Source organism: Clinocottus analis, unplaced genomic scaffold, assembly GCF_023055335.1.
Source record: "Clinocottus analis isolate CAN_PGR_092001 unplaced genomic scaffold, fCliAna1.0.p SCAF_15, whole genome shotgun sequence".
In the NCBI taxonomy this organism is placed as follows: domain Eukaryota; kingdom Metazoa; phylum Chordata; class Actinopteri; order Perciformes; family Cottidae; genus Clinocottus; species Clinocottus analis.
The window spans coordinates 13,230,387-13,246,601 of NW_027175876.1; the positions used below are offsets into that span (position 1 = coordinate 13,230,387).

At 46.2% G+C, this 16,215-nt stretch overlaps 1 protein-coding gene across 1 annotated transcript in view; it reads right to left on the reverse strand.

Annotated features, from left to right (window-relative positions):
- The window catches only part of bach2b (BTB and CNC homology 1, basic leucine zipper transcription factor 2b), an 84,620-nt gene that overhangs the window by 12,511 nt on the left and 55,894 nt on the right, over positions 1 to 16,215 (reverse strand). The window contains exon 3 of the mRNA XM_068577277.1: positions 1,141 to 2,652. Within this exon, the coding sequence (XP_068433378.1) occupies positions 1,141 to 2,652 (1,512 nt within the window). The remainder of the gene's footprint in view (positions 1 to 1,140; positions 2,653 to 16,215) is intronic.

Sequence of the window (16,215 nt, forward strand, 5' to 3'; positions counted from 1 at the left end):
CAAAACATATTTCCAAGCTCCTAATAGCAGTTGAGAGCCATTTTGGAGATGCAAGGTTTTTAGCCGGCACTAACGGCATGCGTCAGTGAAAGGCCTGAGCCGCGGATGGAAAGTTTAATCACTAACGTGGGTAAACAGTAGCTATATGAAGAAGCAAAGCAATTCAGTGTAAATTGATTCTAATGCCTTTTCACTTTCCCTCAGGTGGGAGATCTGCTCATTTTGATATTATTATACCAGTGCAGCGCTCCATCTGTGAATTAGAGTGTCCCTCACTGATCTTTACCCAGTAAACAACAACAGTCGTCTAGCCTGCAGCTTGGAGGACGTCTGCCCAGGTGGATTAGGGAGAGGATGATTAGAGGATTGGCTATTCATCCTTGTCAGCACCGTGGAGCTACGCTACAGTCCTGCCAAGAGACCAAGCTGAACCTCTCGCCCACTAACTGCAACCTGCCGGCCATTAAAACATAACGGCCATAGTACATTGCTGCTGTAATGTATTGGTTTTAATCCCTTTGCGATGTGCCGCACACCTCCGCTGCGGCCGGGTGTCGTCGTAATTGTCAATATAGATCAGAAATGTCAGAAGTCGGCTGGGCTTTATTGAGATGTAGCATTTGCATATTTATAGGGGCGGATTATAGATGTCGGTGTTTCTATAGGGATGCGATGAGCTAGTTAGGGTAGTTGGCACTGGCAGGGAGACGGATAGGCCAGAGGGAATCACTTCAGAGGGCAATTCTAGCCTGGGAGGATTTTGAGCCTTCAATGGCCTGCAGTGCTTTTCACACATGCATGCTGCTCTCAGCTCTGGTGATGAACCAATCACAGTCTCAAAAGACGGCTCCGCAGCCTCCTGCATTTAGGCTGTCCTGGTGCATTTAAGCTCACATATTCAAACTCATTACACAGATCTCCAGCAGTGAATAAAGCAGATTAATATTATCAAAGCACATCTGTGCCCTTTGGTGATGCTGTAAATCTTGTACTGAACACTCCTGCTTCAATTACATGATGATTTAATGACTGCTAATGCAGACCTGGAGAGCAGGGCACTGCATTATAATTAGCCACGGTGGAATTGAGGGTAACGGCTACGTTGTGTGTTACATGTGAGAGACAGTGTTTTACACTCACCTCTGGCCCTCGATCCTGTACATGGCAGGACTCGCTGTCTCCCTCTGAGAAGGAGCCAGACTCATCGCTGGAGTTGGTGCCATAGGACTGCTCACATTTGATCTTGGGCCGCACCTGGTTAAAAAGGGCATCCCCGCCCACACTTTGCTCCTGCTGGTCCACATTGAGGCAGCGTGCCACGTTGGAGCATGGCGAGGAGGAGAACTCAAACTGGGGCAGGCTGCAGGGAGAGCCTCCGCTGCCATCCTCCGCGTAGGAGTACGAAGAGCAGGAGCTGGAAGTCCTGGTGCGTGTCTCACAAGGCGGCGAGCGCGGGCACACTTTGATTGGCACTGGGCAGCTGGTGTTGGGTCGTGGGCGGCACAGGAGTGAGGGCTCGGTGGAGGTGGTGCTGGGAGAATAGGACTGGGAGGTAGGGAGGGACTGGCTGGCTCCCGCCCACAGGCCCTTTGGCATGTGCTCAGAGAGCTCCATCTCCAAAGAGTTCCCACCAGGGTAGGAATGTGCTGGGGTTCCCAGACGGTCGCAAGCCCCTGAGGAAAATATGACACTACGGCGATCAAGCTCAGTTTCCTGTTTGCAGACCCCATCGCAGGAGGCAGACTTGAGGGACAACCCTGCAGGGAAACCGTCCACGTCCTTTGGGGATGTAACAGACAGACACAGCTCCCCAGTGAAAGGCCTGAAGTCTTTTTTATGATCTCCCTGAGAGTTTTCTTTGTCCTGGGGGCAGGCAAGTCTGTTGGCGAATAGCTGCTGTGATGTGTTGGGCGGACTGGGGAGGTCCGTCCCTTTCTTGAAGAAGGCGCGGAGGCAGGAAGGGGACTTGGTTCTCTTGGTTCTTTCCACAGATATGGGGTTGTCCATCTCCATGGCTGTCTCACTGTCCTTATCCCTGACTTCCTGCTCGTCCCCCGACAGGCACAATGAGATGGCCTCTTCCTCTGCCTTCGGTTCAACTTTGATCTGTGCCAAAGGCAGCCTGCCCTGACCCGGAACTGCCCCGCTAACACTGCTCTCCGTTAATGTGCTTGGAAAACCTGAGGTACTAGTTGGTGAGGAGGTGTCATTATTGTGCTTGTTGCAAGCCCACTGGTATTTCCTGTACTTTGGGCACCGCGGCAGGTCTGACGCTCCGTGCCGATCGAAGTCCAGCCGGCCATCTGTGAAGTTACTGGGAATGGCAATCGCGAGCCGATCATCGTCAGGGTGTTCGAAGGAGTTGAGGGAATCGGCACACCGCCGCGCCTTCGGGGAGGCGGGCCTTTCCGCCTCTGACTGCATGCTCTCATCCTCCGAGTTGTTTACCTCCGCCGCCACCTTCTGGCAAAGCAGCAAGCCATCCTCCTCGCTGCGCAGCTGAGCTTCCAGGAAGCGAAAGCAGGAGTCCTCGAGGTTGTGCATGCGCAGGAATTCGGCACAGCGGATGACCTCCTGGATGTTTTCTCTGCTGAGTAACAGCTTAGCAGTGTAGGCAAACTGCAACAATGGAGCGAATCCCCTGGCAGTGACCTGCGAAAAAACAGGGAAATTGCCAGCATTACCATCAGCACAGCCATTGTTCAGAGCACTTGGAGTGTGGTGAGACAACCCGACAGCTCCAGCGACCATACACAAACACTGTAAAGTACCGGTTAATCTTTTCATCAGGTCAGCACTGAACTTTCTATACAGCGGTAAATAAGATCTTGTGTTCTGGGAGTGTTGGCAGGTTGTGTGTCCAGCCTCATGGTCATAACAACAACCTGTGGGACATTCCAGCAGTCTACCACTGTCTGCTCCGTGGTCATATCATTGGTTTTGCCAACACCCACTCCCGTCACTGCTATGCATTTGCAAAACCCTTACTTTTTTGAGGTAGGATGTCTAAGCACAAGTGCCTCTTTATATTCATACACTTATATGTATTCACTGTTGAGGAATTTATGTAGAAAATGCAGTCTCAGCTGGAGGGCCAAGTGATGGTTATTCTTGACACCCATACCAAGCTAATGCCTTTTCACTAATTGATCTTTTGATAGTTACTTGAGGTTTATTTAACAAAGGAATCCAAAGTTCCTAAGTTAAAACACTATGTATATACATAATACCCAGCCCCTATTATACACAGGACCTTACTTACCCTTTGGAGCTCTGCCCTTACAACACTGATTAGCGTGTGTCCAGCAGTGCACTGTACTGTAAGTGCCCGGTCAGGGCACAGCCTCACTTTCTGTGCTAGTACCCTGCGTCGTCAGGTCAAGTGCCTGTAAAGCCTAATGGTTTGTAAGACTAGGGCTTATCCCTGTCGCGGCCATGTGGCATGGGATGACAGAGGGAAGCCTTCCATTTAGACTTAATGCCACATAATTAGGTAAACTCCTGAGCCTGCAGAAGTCCAGGCCGCCCTCTGCTGCTGTTGTCAGTGAGCACACAGACCAGAGAAAGGAGCCAGAGGAACCGGCTTTAATACCAGGCTTGTCTCTGCCGTTTGAAGATCAGCGTGAGGTTCACACTAGGTTGCATTCAACACTTTTCTCGGGCTAGAGCAACCAATCCCGGCAGCTTTATCCCGGCTCACTCTCTGGTGACAAACACATTAGTGTTATACGCCCAGGGAATGCAATCATCCCGCATGCAGAAAAAAGGTGCGCTTGCAAACACAATTGCAGCGCGTTTGCTTTGAATCTGAGACGGGCATTGTTTGCTTTACAAGTCATCTTTTCAGAGGCGGAGTGATGTGAAGTTGTTCTTAAAAGACATAATGGAGGGCTGGCAGATGTAGGGGATGCGCGGCACAATGTGATTTTAATGAGCCCACTATTTACTGATTGTTTTGCTGTCTTTTGTAAGGGGTAAGAAGACAAATTACCCTAGCTAGGATGGTATACACTGTGTGAGCACCGCAGCGTTCCAGCGGTCTCCAACAGACGCATGAGTAAAACAGGATTTTCCCTCTTTAGCAACCGAGCTTTAAAAACCACAGAATCTGTGCTGTGGACTTTTCCGCTTGGAAAAACAACTAAGCAGTATGCATGAGGAAACATAAATATATCAGTAAAAAAATAGCTTGAGGTCTAAAAATGTGTTTAATCATCTGGCTTGGTGGATTTTCAGGGAGATGAATAAAAATGTGCAATAGGTTGCTGCTGTAAATTGTTTTTGAGAGGTTGAAACCATATTTCATCGACCTCTTCCTTGTTCACTTCCAGACATTCTGTGTGAAATTAGAGATAATACATGCTCGAGGCGTAGAACTCAACAGCACAATTGAGGATCTGTCTGTGCCAATTTGAATGGCACATGACCCAAAAATACAGACGGGGATTATCTGATTAATGCGCAGATATGAGAATTACAGATTTAAATTGTAAAACACCCAACTTAACTTTCAGCTAAACTCCATGATCTGCAAGGTAATGTGTCAGAACAGCTTCACTGAACTGCACCCGGCTTTGAACTTGGGTCGGATGATACTGTCTATATATGATTGTACCGAGCAAACTTCTGACAGTCTGACTGCACAGTGTGCATGTTGTCAGCGCTTGTGCAGTGTCAAAGCTGCATTTTAGAAACACTTTTTTTAAACTCAGGGTTAGCTTACTACGAATCTGTCAACTAAACCCCACATCTTTCCTCCTTTGTTAAATTATTTATTGACCTATGAGTCATAGAATGTTGTTATACTGAGTGTAAAAAAATACATGGATCAACCGACTCCTCACAGGTTGGTCAAAGTTCCTAAAGCCCTTCATTTACAACACGCTCTTTACTTACTACGTACTACGTACTATACTAACGCTATTTATGTAATAAGTGTACTTATGCAATGTAATTAACATACTTATTATTTTAACTCAAATCACGAGCGATTGAGACCATAAACTTATGTTTACAATGTTTACTGAGGTTATAAATCAAGTCAGAAGAGGGGTAATTTTCTCATAGACTTCTATATAATCACATAATCAGACCTCTTTTTGTAACCAAAGCAGGCGTCCCATGATGGTTATTAAAAAGAATACAAGTTCAAAGTGCTTCCGCCTTAGCTTTACTTCTCAGAACCGGAGGTTGCTGCCTGGTCTGTAACTTCCACCGTTCTTTTATTGTGTTGTCCCTTCATTTATCGCTCTCTTCCATGAACTACTGTTGCTTATTAGAAGAGCCTCTTGAAAAGCTATAAATAAACCTGTTTCTTTTTGCAGTCGACTGTGAATCAAGGCGCCTCTTCTTGACGGCAGCAGCTGTCGTATCTTTTAATATGTCTTTCAATTGGCCCGCGACAGTTGTAAGTATTTCCCAGAAATAATAAGTCTCGGCTTGTGACCTGTGATCGTCAACATCGCCAATATAGCAGTGACCACATTTGATCAAACATGCGATAAAGAGAAATGTACATTCCCACTACAATATTTAGATGTGCACACTCATTTTGTGCTTGTATCTTTATTTCTTTTTTCTAATCTGCTGAATTGCTTTATTGCTGTAACGTGGCAACAGACAGGCATTTGTTTGTGATGTAAAACATCATACCATCACCGGCCTTAACAGATGTGTGATATGCTAAATACACATCTGCTTCGATACAGTATCTAATGTGTGACGGCGACCACTGTGAACGCTTGGTATGAGATATTTCTGCATTCGTGGTTCTGCATCCTTCTTGTGTTTACCTTGTGCATCCACACGCTGCACACCTCCCAGCATGCCTCTGGGCTAAAGCAGCTACAGCTCACAGACAGTCCAGCAGCCGTATCAGTCATTGTTAAGAGGAAGCTGCTGACTCCATATCTGTGAGGGGGGATGGTGTGTATGTGCGTATGCCAGGGTAAGTGGGTGGGTGGGAGTGAGTGTCTGACTGGAACGGATTGTTGGGGGGGGAGCACTAGCGGCTTTGAGTGGACTATCCGCTCTACTGATGAGCGCAGCACATCCACTACACTACCGCTGCAGCACTGCTTAGACACACGCACGCACGCACGCACACACACGCACGCACGCACACGCACGCACACGCACGCACACGCACGCACACGCACGCACATTCGGTACTTGCAAGACTAATTCCATTGGATCTGAATCTTGCTCTTTTTCACTGTATATATATATATTTATATGTTGATAAACTGCGCTTGCCCTTTAGGATGCTGACTGATCTTCCATCTTCCAAGTCAATCCTAGTTTAATGATCTCGATGACATTAATAAACCCTAATATTTGTATGTATGCATCAAAGAGGCCCCCGAGACATTCACTATCAGACCTTATGCTCTATTACTTGACAAATCTGCTTCAAAGCCACAGAAAATATGACTAAATATAACTGCTTTTACAGGCCAAGTAGACCTCCTCATTGTGAATAAGTTTCAGTGCATTCACACTTGTACTGAGAGCTGTCCACTCGTGATGGGATAACCCAAGCCTAACGTCAATGCCATGTGTAAACAGGACCGTCGACACACTTGATGGGCAGACTGCACCAACAGAACACACCTTCATAGTGCCCAAAAATTTAAAAAGTACTCCTAATTCAGTAAAAACCTTTTGCTTTCCTTCATTGCTGGAGGAGCCATAACAAACAGAGACATATTTGTAAAAAATGAAAAATGATACAACTTTGTAATATTTACAGATGAATACTAAGTCTCTATTTCTAGTGCATGTTTCTTATGTATAAAAAACATGCCTTGGCAACTGGTTGTTGCGTAATTGGTTGTCAAAACCGTCAGTCCAACAGCGGGCCGACCAAATCACAACCGTTTCAGAGCAACGGGTGTTTTAGTTAAAGAGTGATCGCGTTAACTGTGTGACTTTCAGACAAATGCATCCGTGGTTGCTCGTAGTAACTTTACTAAATGCTTGGCGTAGAAAAAAAAACCACTAATCAGTGTATTGCAAATTCCTGAAAAGCTACATATGCTGTTAGTGTATTCAACAGTTGCTAAGAGTTACCATTTAACGCGGTCCCGCTTTAAAGCAAAACACAGTAAACGTATTGGCGACCATGAACTGGTCCAAAATGCTCATGGTTGTGCCGTCCATTTTACGACTGTGGGTCCGCGTCATGGTATTGGACGTTCTGTACGTCACCAAAGATAACGTTTTATAATACGTGTCTCGGGGATTGACAAATGAATATCTATAATATTTGCATATACAGCACACACAAAACGCAATCCCTCCAGCAGCCTGTTGGAGTGTATGCTTCAAAAAACTGTACACCCCCACACACGCACACAAACACAAACACACACACACACAGAGTTAGTTCCCTTGGATCTGGCCATGCCGACTGCAACGATGAGGCAGTGCTGGCTTAAATAAGGCTGGCCGGCTGCATCCAGGCCCACTGATAAACAGCAAAGCTGCAGGAGGAAAAGTGCTGAGCGTACCAGGGATCTATTTTCAGCCAGTATCAGCAGCTGCTGCCTGCGGGAGCGCATCTTTATGTGTGTGTTGCACCATATGTGATTACTCCACTGTTACAACCGGCACAGCGGCCTAATGAAGGAAAGCGTAAAGTGAGCGATACAAGACAGGAGGGCGGTTCAGTTGTGGAGGGAGAGGGGGAGTGCGGGAGGGGTGTATGGCCGGAGAACAGAACAAAATGAGAGGGGAAAGGGAGACAAAGTCTCAGCAGTGGAAGCCGTCGAAAGAGGAGGAAGAGGATGAGACACGCGGTGTTTCCTGGTCGTTTGCTGACCACTGCGACGTTTCAATCCTTTCAGCTGATAGCGGCACTTAGCATATGACTTAAGACAAGGAGGTAAATTCATCAACGTGACACATTGGGGCCGTTTCAGGCCGACACTGCGTCTGCTCTGCGTCTGCAGTAGACAGACAATACCATTACAGGGCAGGAAAGTATAGGCAGTGGCCAATCACAGAGCCCGGACCATTGGCATGACTTTTTCAGGAAGCCTGCCAAAACGTCCTTTCATAAACAAGCAGAGCAACACCACACTGCTCTCCCCTGTCCTCCCCAAATCACTATCGCTCGACCCTCACCCAGCCAGCGCTCAGCTCTCATACATCGGCCTTTTGCCTCCGCGGAGGAGAGGGGCTAATTCATGCAAATGCTCCCCAGCGAATTCCTGCATGTCATGCATGCTAATGAGGACATGGCATGGCATGACAATGGAGCGCTGAGGGGAAAACACTCAATCTCCAACGGAGGGAGCGGCCGACGCTTTAACATCCTATCTGCTGAGTAACCTGACATCAACCTCTGTGTTCACAGACGAGACAATGAGGAGGCCGAGTCGCGGCACTGACGGGAGGCGAAACGGGCGCGTTGTGCTGTGCACCGTCGTGACGCCATCACGGGTTAAGCTCTCGTGCTGCAGCAGACGACAGGTAATGTGTAGGGACAAAGGGCCTGCTGCAGATCAGAAAAGCTCCCGGGCCAGAGGAAAGTCTTTTTGTAAAGACAGGTGTGGCAGACATACAGTAACTTTCTATAATATCAGACAGCTTCTAGTTGTCCTACAGCTTGCATTAGAAATTATACTGAGAAACACATAACATAAAAAAACACCAGTCAGGTGTAATCGGGTGTGATGAGCCAGCTGCAGCACATTAGACATGTAATGTAAGTAAGTGGAGGGCAAACCCATCCGCCAGGAAGAATTTTGTCAATGAACGTTTCTGAAAACCACGGCATACATTGAATGTAATTGTTTCTGAATCAAAAGTATATACGCAAAGTCAGTACCCGTGGCACAAATGTAGCACAATACGTATCACAACACGTAACACAATGCCACATTGTTAAAGTTGTGAAATGATTGGTTAGGTTCAGTTCAGTAAAAGAAATAATTTCAAAAGAAATCTGACAACAATATGACATGAACATATTTTTGACACAAAGACTGTAAAACATCTCAACGCAACTCCCATTCTAACTTCTCAACCTGATACTAAAATACTAAATAGAACAAATCAAAATACATGACATGCAGCCTGTAAACACTGTGTAATTATACTCTTGCAGATCTGTCAGCAATAACACATCGTGATACAGTTTATTTTGATATTGGCCTGCTGTTAAATGAGTGAGGCATCGGCGTTACCAGTGAAAAGAGGCACTCGGCACGGTGAACACCATTTCACAGAGACGTTGAGAGATTTGGAAACGTAAGGAAAGTATCACCCTCAGTGACAGCAGAAGCTCAGGCGCTGCTGGTGCTACACTGCGGGTGAGTAAACCTCCCCCTCACAGTGGATTAAATCAGATAGTGTACGTCCTAATCCTCTCCCAGTGCAGCTTACTGTACAGGCCAGACACTGGGGAGGACATGACCCTACCTCTCCCCCCGTTTTAAGACACCAGGGTTCGGGCTGTTTGTCATTGAATTTACCCAAGCACAATAACACGTGCTTCTGCTCCAGTGTCCAGCAATTGCTTCGTCCACTATGCCTTGTGTGTGGCAGGTTTTTCAGGCTCAGACTGATGGAAGTCTGTGTGTTTCTTTCATTAAGGGGGATGTTAGCTGCTCTTTGTGTTTAACCTCCAAACGCCGGGTTTGGAGGTTAAACACAAAGAGCATAAACACGGCGGTCGCGCCGCAGGCTGTCGTCCCAGCAGGCTGGCTGCTCAAGGTGCTCCTGGACCCAGTGGCCTCTTGTGCTCAAACAAAGACCTGCCACCTTCTTTGTCAGCTTACCACGCGAGATGTGTCCTTGCGTTGGCAGGGAAAGCGAGACTCCCCCCGCTAAACCGAGGGGGTTGGGTATTAGTGCCGGTGCCATCGCCGCAGCATAGCGCTTCTCTCGCCACCACCTCCTCTTCATCTTCCACCGCCCAACCCCCTCGTCCGATTCTCAGGAAGGCAGAGCTCTGGTTCCCGGCTCTAACCATCTGTCTAATAGGCTGTATTTCTGAGATAGTGTCCTGGCGAGGCAATCTGTGTAGGGGCCAGTCTATGTAAGGCCCCCTCAAATAAGCCGGCATTCGGTAGGTCGAGCCGAGATCAACTGCTTGACCTGAGGCGATGTCACTCATCAACCCTAATAAACCACCACAAGAGCATTACATTTGCCTGTCTCTGGTCTATGTCAAGCTCTTTCTCTATCTGTGTGCAGACAGCCGTTTTAGTTACCTCACAAGCAGAGGCGCCTGAAGTCTAATAGGTCCTCAAACCCAAACAACAAATTAGGACTTTGGGCAGTGGCTGCCATCGCGAGTGTTTTCTGACCTGCCACCTCACCTCTATGGGTCTGGTTATCTGTAGGTGACTAGATCTACTTGGTTCTGATCATGACAAGACCATGGTCATTGTTAAAAAGAAACCAATGCAACCAGTGCTGTACACTTCAATCTCAAATTGTCTGTTGTCTCCAACACTTTGGCCCAAACAAATCTGGGCCACTGGCTAGATTGCATTTCATCCATAATTATATTACCAGGTCTGCAGGAAGTATGGAAGTCCATGTTTACCAGTAGATGGTTGTACTGGGAAAAGTCTATTATGGTAATTCTCCATTGACAATTATCTCCATTGTCACATTGGACACAGGCGGCAACCTCCGGTTCAGGAGTGCCTTTAGCCTGCATTATGTCTAATGGCCTGCAGGAGGCAACTTCTCTGGTTGCAAAAAAAAAAAGTCCCATTGTACACAAGTCTAAGAGAATATGAGCCCCTTTCCCAAGAGTCATTATCTCAATCACTAGTTTCGAGTCTTCTTCCATACAGCATGATGTTCATTGAGTGAATGATGGTTCCATTTAGAGTAAATAAGAACGTGGCTACCTTAATTTACATGTCGCTACCACGGCGTCCAAGTTTTCAAGTCAATTGTAACACTTCGGTTACCTAAAAATGTATTACTCAGCATTCAGTTGTACTTAGTTGTACCCTCTAATGTCACTTCTGGTTAAAAAAAAACAATATGGCGCCAGCCACTGTGACTAAGTACACTTCTAATAAACACTCTATGGTCATAATCTAATTGAGTACATTCATGCAGTCGAAGAGATAATTTAATATCCTACTCCAAACCTTCCCCTTCTCTCTGTTAACCTAACCCATCTTTGTCTTGGAAATCTGCCCTGGTTTTTAATCCTCGCACCAGTCTGCTCAGACCCCAACCGTCTCAGCTTGGATGAATAACCCCAGCTGTGTTTGCCAACACGTCACACTCTCTTATGTATACTGCTCCTCTAATCTTTCCCCTCCACTGACACGTTATGGTTTTGGGGGCTTCTTATTGCAGAATGGGGGTCCACATGACACAGGTGCCTTGAGGGTCATATCTCCCCATATTACTATTCCATCATCAATGGACTTAAGTGTGGAGAGCCATTGAAGAGCTCTCACCCCTACCCTCACCCCAGCTCTAACCACCATGCCCATTGCTGCCAAGGCTACTTTTAGATAATCCATTAAAAAAACAATCTTTTTCGTATTCCATCCAACATTTTCGAATTGTGTGGTGTAAAGAACACAAGCAGCACTTCAGACTTTTACTCTTGTTCAAATAACTCACAGCAAATCCTTTGTGACACACTGCAGGTGGATACACTGAACTCTGATTTGTGTGTGTGTGTGTTTTCTTTCGAGATGAAAAATGTGCAGCGTTCCCTGGCTCATGACTAAGGAAAGAACTGACAAACAGGAGGTGGTTTGAGGTCTGTGAACCCGCTCTGCTGAATCACAGGGCTGCTTTCTCCTGGTTTTTCTTTTTTTTCTTCCCAGAATAAAACTTACAAGAGAGCAGAAATGGTAGCATTGATTATCCGCCACATTCTGGAGACCTCCAGTGTCCCTACAGTGGTCTCAAATCATTTCCATCATCATTTACAGCCAGTCAGAACCAAACTGGATGTCAGACGAAGCAGTAGCCAGTCCTTGGAATGAAGATAATTATTTGCAAACGTAATTACTACATCAAATTAGATTTCTGCTACAATTTATGAGAGCATCATTAGATATTCAGCATCAGCCTCTTGTACGGGTGAACAAAGGCAACATGCTGCGCTAATAACTAGCTGACAGGCAGCAGTCTGCCGTGATCATGGCAGTGAGGGTTGAGTCACAGCTTTAATTACGGTTCAACTATATGGAGGTCATCTGTGTTTGTCACAATGATGGCTGCTCCTCTCCAGTGGAGGGCCCTCTTTAAAAAAAATCCTCTCCCCAGCTTACATTTGTGGCACGCTGATTCTTATGAATCCCCCTTTGTTCTGACGCTCACAAGAAACATGATGTGGAGAAACCCTGTGTGTGTGTGTGTGTGTGTGTGTGTGTGTCTGTCTGTGTGAAGCCTCCGTTGCCCAACATGGAAACCGTGGCTCTTCTGTTCCTTCCCTCTGCCGGCCGTCCGGCTGGCCTGGACGACAGCAGCGCTGAGATAAAGCAGGATTGTTTTGTTCCCATGATGTGATGGCCAACAAAGCCCCTTGATGAAACGGGCGGCCCCTCCGCAAGCCCACAATCACATTAGATATAGATGATGTCACTCACCAGCGCTCGGCCCCGGCTATTCCGGAGGGCGGCGGGGACCACGAGAGAAGAGTGATGACGGTTGTGGGGGAGGTGGTCTTTGTTTCGCATTTCATCTGCACCAACCTTCCTTTTTCTCCCCCAATGGGGAGCCGAGGTCTTTTTAAAAACATTTTTTTTACACATAGGTGGCAGTTCTCGGTATATAGCTGCTGAATGTATCCTCTCTGTGACCCGAGCCACAGCTCAAGGCTGCTACTCTGAACCGACCCAGCCCTCCCCCATCATCGCTCAGACACGGGGCGGGGATGCGTCATCCTGCTTCAGTCACTGACCGCAAAAGCAGAGGGTGACAGGCACCTTAAACAAACGTGACAGGCCTCGTCAACGAGGTGACATTTCTCCGTGATGCGACTGGGTCTAGACAGACAGTCAGATGACATCTGCTGAGGGCAGAAAAAAGCTTTTTGAAGGGGAATTCCACCTTAAATAAATGCAGAGAGTAAAAAGCCATTGGCCATTTTGTTATTTTTGACCTTGAGTATTCTCATGAGTTGCCACTTTGTACTTTTAATTTATGACATTTACTATATTTATTTCACAGTTGTTCTGTACTTACGAGTTACTTTACATACAAAATATGGATGGCTTTAAGTGATTGGTTCCAAGCAAAGCCATATAAATGGTAATATTTTTCTAGATCTGTCCACAGAAAGGATCAAATGCAGGTATCGTTAATCCGGAGAAGTTGCAATACTACTACTTGGGTCATTTCAGTCAATACCTTATTGTCTGTTTTTTATCTGTTCACATAGTTTGTGGTCCCATTAGCTTGAGGTCGCTGACTATGATGTAGTTACCTCAAGTGTCCATTGTGACAGAATAAAGCGGATACATCATTATCATAAGTTGTCTTTCCCCTTTAGATAAAATGATGAAAACTAATACATGAAATGTTGTCAAATCGAACAGGGATGGACAAAGGGAAGTTAAAACCTAAAATAGAGCAACTCTCTCTCCTTGGCATATTACAAGATGTTACTTTCCACACACACATGCACACACACACACATGCACACGGACGCACATTCTCACACCTGAAACACACAGCAGCTCATGCATTATTCATGCGTACAGCGAGTGAATGAAAAGAGATGCCGCTTTGAGCATCCATGAGCCGTTTCCCTGCAGTCCCTTCTTTGAGTTAAGGAGGGGGGAAGGAAAAAAGGCCCCATATGCTCATTTCACATAAGACGACAATATGACGCTGACTCCTTTTTCAAATAGCGCAGCGACAAAGTCGTTTGACAGGCGTTACTTTATTAACGCGCGCCGGCCCCAGCGAGGAGCCACAACTCACATGCGGGATGTGCCCCAGTTTTCACAGCACACACATGTAATGTACGTGCGCCCGCGTGAGCGTGGCTGTGTGACATCAATACGTCAACGGGGGCGCTTTCATCGTCTGTGCCGTGGAAGCGCTCGAAAGGGGGAACGGTTGAAAGTGACAGTGTGAGAGCTGAGGTGAGCAAGAGTGAGGAGTGTTGCTAAACCTGATGAGCGCTGAGCCCGAGGTGGCATTAATCTCGCCCCGAAAACGCTGCCTCCTGCCACCGACAATGGCGGCAGAGGCAGCTGACAGGTGCTAATTGGTAATCGCAGTCTCATCGGCTCAATAATGCACCTTCTCACACCTTGCGGTGTCTTTATACTCACACATGAAAATTAAACACTGTTTTATCGAGATCCTCTCTCATTGCAGAAAAAAGGCACCGCAAATAGAACAGGGGCCAGAAATAACTCAACAGATATTTAAAATGTCAAGTGAAGAGTTGGGAAGGAATAATACATCAGAAATGAAGCAGATGGAGTTCAAGGTGCTCAAATACGACAGAGCATTTCAGAACATCTCTTGCCTCCAGGCAGTTCTCAACATGGAGACGGCTGAGCTGGTGGCTCGAAGCTAACCGTGCTAACAGCGCTAACATTCCAAACAACCTGAGGGGTGGAGAGGTGGTGGTGGTGGTGGTGGTGGTGGGGGGGGGGGGCTCTGTATTTCACATAGAAAATAGTTTTCTGCTATGTTTTCTGCTCTGAATGTTCAGTTAAGCACAGATTTAAGGTGAGGTTTTTGGATAGTGTGTCTCAATACATAAAGCCAAAGTAACCTTCTCAAACACTATTTGGTCTGAAGTGGACAAATAAAGCCCAAAAGCCCCCTGACTGAACAAGAGTAATACAAAAACAGAGTAATTATTTAACTGCAGCCAATTAGGTAACAGCAATATTTTATGATAAGAAAAGATAAGATAATTCTTTATTTGGAGATTTAAGCCAAACCACAATCTTTTCACATGCCTAAGCAAGTACTTGCGTAAGTAAATGTGAAAAAGTTAAAAGAAGTTTAAACAGTCGGATAGTTGAGAATGCACTAACTGTGCCAGCGTTAGTTCGAGTGTTGCCAAAATGAAGTGGACCAGAACTGAAATCTAAACTTTCATCTTGTTTTGGACCCAAAAAACCCAAACTGCTAATGTGAAAGCACCCGAAGGGATTTCAAAGGTTTTTCCATCAACATAAATGGGAAAAAGGACAGGATCGCTGTTGTGTTGTTTGACAAAGTGTATGTGTTGATTCATGTGGTTGGGCTTTACAAGACAGCTGTTAATGTGGCTATGGACCAAAGCATCGGCCAAATGACTAAATAAAAATAATTACAACTCACAAGTAAGTGTCATACTTCCTTGGATCATTTTGTTGATCTTTATGCTGTCAAACCAACCAGCCAATTTTCAGTATTTATGTAATAAATATAGAGGTCGCACTAACACCAATAAAGGAATCAGGCATGAATCGACTACTCCGACACAACCACATGCATGATGCAACTGTGTACATTTTGTAGAAGTCTCCATCGCATCAATTATTTTTAGCTGAGAGGTTGTCGTCTGTGTGTCTGCCTGGTGTCAGCGTTTGGTTGTAAAAGAGAGAGCGGGCTGACCAAGCCAAGTCCCCCGCGTCTTGCTTGCCAGCTGCTGATTAAAATGAAGTGGGTCAGCCCCGATTGTTATATGTATATTAAATATTACCGTGGACACTGTACACGGTACTGTAATTTACGTAAGGCTTTGTTTCATGGCCAAGAAGCACATATTACAAATGTTAACCGCTGATTGAAGGGGCGTCATGAGTGGTTATTGAGACCATTGAGAAGGGCCGACCTGCACCTACCACGTTGTGAAAGTTGAAGTGATTTCCAACAAATCACCTTTAGGTTGAGGCAAAAAAAAAATAAAACATCTCGGTGAAGTTGTTTGGGTTGGAATAAGTACGTAAGTGAAGTTAGGTACAATAAGTTGACTTGACCTTTGCTTTCTGCACGAGACACAAACAGCTTCATTTGTTTGTTCCATTCATCGCCCCTCCTCAACCATAAATATATGGGGCTGATAACCACTGATAACGCCATTTCAATCAATGCATAGCATTCGACGCGAGTGACAAAAGTTCTGAGCTGAGTTTATGTTTGTTTCAGGTGGAGGGTGGATAGAGGGCCAGTGGTCACGCATCACTGTGGGTGGCCGCGGGGCGAGTGTGCGGAAAGCCGGGCAAGTATTGCTTATTGCTTTTTGTCCCGGTGCCACTGGGGGAG